The sequence below is a fragment of the Trachurus trachurus genome, assembly GCF_905171665.1.
Source record: "Trachurus trachurus genome assembly, chromosome: 7".
Lineage (NCBI taxonomy): Eukaryota > Metazoa > Chordata > Actinopteri > Carangiformes > Carangidae > Trachurus > Trachurus trachurus.
The window spans coordinates 12,293,507-12,299,506 of record NC_139901.1 but is presented as its reverse complement, the minus strand read 5'-3'; the positions used below and the strand labels follow the sequence as shown (position 1 = coordinate 12,299,506).

Sequence of the window (6,000 nt, the reverse complement as noted above, 5' to 3'; positions counted from 1 at the left end):
CCAAATGCCTGTGGTTTTGCAGAATATAAAAGACACTCAGTCGGTGTTCTCAGGAGGGGGATTCAGTTTAATCTTTAGTAGATTTCCTTGTTTTTTAGAGGAGAGAAAGATGTTTGTGGAAGTGAAGTTCACCTGCCTACAGAGTTGGCCCTACCTGCTCCCAACTGCCAACTTTTAATAAGCAGAAATCCACTTGGAGTGATGTGAGGCAGGCAACCAACATTTTAACATTGATTTTTTTCTTCACCATGTAGCTTTGGCTTTTTAGGTTTTCACTGCTGTCAAAAACAGCCTCCCACAATGTTCAGTTTTCTGCTTTTGTCATAAAAAGACAGCTTGGACACTTGAAGTGACCTCTGCCTTTGATGTAACCAGAGTCGGGCTTTTCAGTTTCCACCCCTATGCATTTCCACAAATCCAATAACCCCCTTTGATTTCTCTCTCTTTTTTTTGCATTGATACATCAAAGTGGCAGCATCCTGAGAAATGGTGGACATCATTGTGTCTTTTCTAAGGACGGCCTGATCTTTATTTAAGCGCAGTTGCGAGAGTGGCACTGGAGAAATACTTGATGAATAGATATTAATGGTCGATTCGGTCCTGGTCTGAATTACACTGAACCTTTAGCTTCTGCTGTTCATTAAATGTCCTTCAAGAAGTTATAATTTCTGCTTTTGATCGTTAAGTCTTTGCTTAGCTTTGTATGTCAAATTGCTCGACCCAAGTTACAGCTTCACATTATATACAGTAGATGCAAATCTGAAAAAAAAATCATTAGAACACCAACATACCTGCTGTTTTCTTCTGCATCCTACGACGGCTCCTTGGGCAAAGGCTGGAAAAGAAAAGCAGAAGAAGGTCAGCGTCACAGGAACAGTGGGCTGGCCTTCACCCACGTTTTATTCAACTTTCCTTAAGCATATTGGCCTTGGACGCAAAGCAGCATATGTCCATTTAAAAGCACAGATGGCGTGTCTTCCAATTATATCTAAGGCGAGATGAAAGAAGATGAAGGTTATTTTGTTCTCCCCCAGTTTTTATGACCTCTGAGAACACCGCTCCTCTCCTCAACCGGAAAATACGAGCGAGTAATGGCTGCCTCATTCCACATTAACGAGTGAGAGACATTTCCTTTCTTCCATCAATGGCATCGCACAGATAGCAAATTTTTATCACATTAGCTGTAGGGCAGGGTGATAAACAGTATTCCACTTTGTTTCTCTGTGAACAACAACTTCTCGCCTCCTACATTCATCTTAAGGAGAACACATGACAACACGCTGTTTTCCCCTTGACCGGAGGAAAAAAAGCTCCCTTGCCTTCTTAATATTGGTGAATGAGCCACTTTTGTGTAGATAATGACTCTGCTAATCATAATCAGGAAGCTAATGGTCTGTTTAGCCAATCAGAGGAGCCAAGGCGAGACGGGTGTCTGAGCATCGCATTGGCATTCCCAGCAGTCTCTGCTCTCCTCTCGGCTGTGCCAGGCTATCTGCAGCAGCGAGGCAGGCAGACTTGGTATTCTGCTGCCCACCCAGTCTGACGTCCTGCGATCTGTCGTTCTGTCTGTCCGACCGGCCCACAGACTGACCGACCGACCGGCTGTGGCGCTGTCGAGGAAATTCAGTCCTCTGAAGAGGCGCTGATCCATCACACCTCTCCAGCAGCATGTCATCTAAATGCTAAGTACTTCCACTGCATCTTTAAATCAAAACAAGAAAAGAAATGAGCACAGGGCGAGCGGTTGGAAGGGATAAAAGCTTATAAGGGCACAATAGAATCTACAGAGCAAACCCTTAGCTTTTTGATTACATTCATTTTCGAGTGAGAGGAAATGTGGAAGCGGAGACACAGGGGCATGTGCATGAGGAACCCAGAGACCTTATTATCCCTTCAAATGTACACATAAAAAAGGGAGAATGAATAGTTATTGCTACACTAGGCCCAAAGGTTTCTTCAAAGAAAATAGTATGTTGTTTGATTTCTCCCCAAAAACCATCCTGAATGCACCTGAGCTGTTACCACAACAGGACCTCCTCCCTCTCCCTCAGTCCGACTCTTCGCTATTGATTGGAGGGATTCCTGAACTCGGTGCAGAGTGCTGAGGTGGCAGAGGAGGCCGACACTATTAACTGCTCCTACTAATTAAAAGGGTAATAAGGTGAGTTTGGCCCCACGGGACGAGCTGTGCAGGAGCCAGAGCCGGCTGTTTGCCTGCCATGCGCAGCGGTAAACAGTGCTCACCACCTCTGGTGTTTACACGACGGGAATCCAAGGACGTTGAAGATATATGCAGCTCCTGCTGGCGTGAAGGGTGAGGAAGATTTACAGATAAGACAGACAAAAGAAGCAGGGACACGCTAATAAGAGCTTCACCGATTGGTTGTGCTGTGGTGAAGTGGAAACATTTGGACTTGGTCTCTGAGCTCGGGGTGTCCTCGTTTCATCATCACTTGTAAACACTGAGCACTGTGCATAAATGATAAAGTTTTGCAGTTCAAATGAGGTGCATAGCCTGGATCTTTGAGCGAGTGCCAGTGGAGATTGGCAAAAATATTAAGGGATTCAATTAACTTTATTCCTTATCATCAACACAGCATATTTTATGATCAAAGTATTTTTAGGAAACAGTATGCTTTCCATTTCACAAATAAAATCCTCAGCTAAGGTAATGTTACAACCCCCAGATATGTTTATTGCCAGAAGTGGGGGAGACCACTGGTACAGCAGACAGCTTGTTGGCTCAGTGCTCAGGGGGAAACAAAGTAGAAGGTGCATGTTTGGTGGCACTTGAAGCTGCAAAAGTCTCACCAGCAGCTCACCCAGCCATTACAGAGACGGGTGCTGTGCCTTCACTGCAGTAACTAAGATTTTTTCCCTGGGGTCTCTCATAACAATAGGACTCCTGCAAAGGACGTAGTTGGTTGGTTTCATCAACTGGAGACTCCTAGAGGTCCCAGTCATTAGCAGCCACTCCAGCTGTGGTTGTTATTAGGCTAACAAGCACAGCGTCAGCTACATACCGGAGACATGCCGTGACTATCAAGTCTGAGGTACAAAAGCATCAGAGCATCAGAGCCAGGGCTCTGCTGGTGGCAGTAAACCAACACTGGTTGCAAAACATCTGTTTGCATTTGCTGATTTATGTCTTGAAAAGCAGCTGCAGAAAAGCCAATTGCATCTATTGACCAGATTTCAAACAAATGCTTTTAAACTAGATACCTTGTAGTATGTCATTAATTTGGTATTTCAGACCTCCAGAGAAAAATATCTGAAGCTTCAGCTGCCAAATGCTAAAACAAAAGAAAAAAAGAAAAGAAAGAAAACTATTGCTTCCAACCCAACGGTACTGTATTACCAGGCATTTCTTTTTTCCACTGCAGAAAGTAACTCCTACAGTAAATTTTGACTTTCTGTTTGTCTCAGAGACTGGTTTCCATTTGTCTGTGTGTTGCATTAAAATCACTCAACAGGCGTTTGAAACTAGTTCAGGTGAGGAAAAGTTAAAGTGAACATCCAGTCTACATTAATGTATGTAAATGTTGCAGCTGCATGATAATGCAGTTAAAGTGCAGATTAATTTGAAGTCATTAATGCACCACCTCAAATCACTAATAGAACGTTGATCAAAATGGATTTAGACTTGATGTTCATTGTGATGCATAACACAAATCAAACACATCTCAGCAGCCTGTTTGTTGACTTTCATATTGAGAGAAAACAAAGCAGCATAAAGGACATCTGGAACAGAGGCTAAGACGTAGCAGCAACATATACTGCAAAACACTTTGCTCTGATGTGGATGTAAATGCAGTAAATTGAGTTTTCACACTGTTAAATTGTATTCCACGTTATTTTTGCTGATGCATTCATGAGTAGGCAGATGGTTTCTTCTAAAGAAATGCATAATAACTTATCAGTTGATCATCTGTCTTGTTTACAAAGTCTTAATCTGCATAAAATTGTATTTACAGCAGTCACATAAACATGGTGGAATTAGGAGAACATTTAGTCAAGTCACTTTTATTTAGAAGCCCAATACTCTGCAAACCTGAGGGTTGGGTGGGGTTGGAGTTGGGGGGTGGGAGGGCACAGCATGCACCATGAAGGCTGCAGCTCGTCCAACCCAGTCAATCTCTCTCACACTCTGTCTCCCTCTCTCTCTCTCTTTCTCCCATACAACCCTGCATTTTTATGTCACTATTGAAAGTAAATAAAAAGCTTCAAACAACAAGTGTGTCCTGGCTGGTGCATCAGTTTTTATTGTCAGTATGTGTACTGTAGCTTATGAGTCCTCAGGGCCAATGTACAACTACATCAAATCACAAATAGATTACTCTTGATCCCTAGGCCCTCGTTTTGCATTAGGGAAAAAACAGATTTAATACATGTGTGTTAGTCTGAAAATAATTTTAAAAAATGTAATCCTTTGAAACTTCATGTGAATGACCCACACAGCACATTAGCATATAACTGAAAAAACAAATGAGAAATTGCAGGTACCCGCTTTTACTGTTGGAGACAGATCTGGGGTTATGTTAAAGCTGGCAACAGCTTCTAAAATTAACCAGACATAATATATAGCGGCTCAGTACATCAGTCGAAGCAGCACTGAACAATTTATTAAAAAAGCATAAACAAAAAATCCAAAGGCCACAAAAGGCATTGGGGCTTTGAAATAGGATGCAGCAACTGAGCTCGAGTGAATGTGTCCAGTCTATAAACAGGGTTTCTGCATTAGTTATTACAAAAGGGGAAAAAAGCCTGTGTTGAAAACATGGCCTATGGCTCTGACAATTTTCACAGCAGACGAAGCTCTGGAGACGAGCAGTGTGCAGGCTACAACACAAATGGCAGTTCAAAGCCTGGCTATGACAGAACTTCAAATAGGCGAGCTGGGTAAAGTGTGCAGAAAGTGACAGCAGAAGCGACCACATTCATTCGCGGCCTCAGACACAGAAGAGGGGGGGGGGGGGCAATGCCCGGCCAAGTCAAACTGAAAAAAGAACTCTTTTAATAGATGATGGCAGCACCAGAGGAAATAAAAAACAATGTGTTCCTGCTTTACACCCTGTCAATGACAACCCAAGGAAAAATTAGATCCTCTAAATGAAATCAGGAGGCGTCCTGCGGCACACGCATGTTCAATAACACAACATCTACGATAACACAAATGAAAAGGGGAAATAGAGAGGTTGGTTTGGTTTAGCAATTTCTCTCTTTTCTGAATGTCTCTATCAATCTAACCTATTTCAATATATTTTCTGCATCAGTCCACACGCTATCTCCTCAAGACTGATGGTCATGCCGCAGCACCCTGACAAACAGATGAGTTGAAGCCTGAGCAGTGCATTTCTCTTTCCGCTTGATAAATAGAAGATCTGTAAATGAAACTGAAATAAAGAGTATATTTGCTTATCTGGCGAAACCTGTGCACTCTGTGTGTTTGGCATGGGCCGTGCATTCTGTTTGATTGTCAGTCATTTTTGTTTTATAAGTGTACATCCAAAGGCTACAGTGTGTTATTATCCCCGAGGATCCAGAGAGGGAGCTGTCAGATACAATATGGCATGGCTACTGTCAGTTCACAAACATGAATGTACTGTATAAGAAAGCCTGGAGGTGAGCCAGTGAGACAGAAAACACAAGACTGAGCTGGACTCATGCTTTTCTGTCTGATGTGTGTATCAAAGAAAGGATGGTGGTGCAATCCACGCATTGAACAGACTGTGACATGAGAATAACAGTTTCACTTAATTGTAGATTTGTGCATCTCTGTGCAAAACACTAAAAAAGTGCAAACCAAAACCTGCTTGTTTTGTTTTAAACCCAGTGATGCTGAAAAAGATTCTGTTAGTTGTGCATGTAAAGTATGTTGGGATTTTTTTGCTGGTGCAAAGAATTTAACGATTTCTACTGCAAATGAGAGTGAAAACCAGCAGAGCACCTAAGGACATGTTGCACAGCATGCATATCTAATATCTGAAAAAAAAAACGCCC

General features: G+C 42.5%; 1 protein-coding gene across 1 annotated transcript in view; it reads right to left on the bottom strand.

Annotated features, from left to right (window-relative positions):
* Nucleotides 1–811: 811 nt before the first annotated feature.
* tafa5l (TAFA chemokine like family member 5, like) overlaps nucleotides 812–6,000 on the bottom strand; it is a gene marked incomplete at both ends in the record, with an annotated part of 45,253 nt that continues 40,064 nt past the window's right edge. Inside the window, one exon of the mRNA XM_083974594.1 lies at nucleotides 812–835. Coding sequence (XP_083830720.1) covers nucleotides 812–835 — 24 coding nt within the window. The remainder of the gene's footprint in view (nucleotides 836–6,000) is intronic.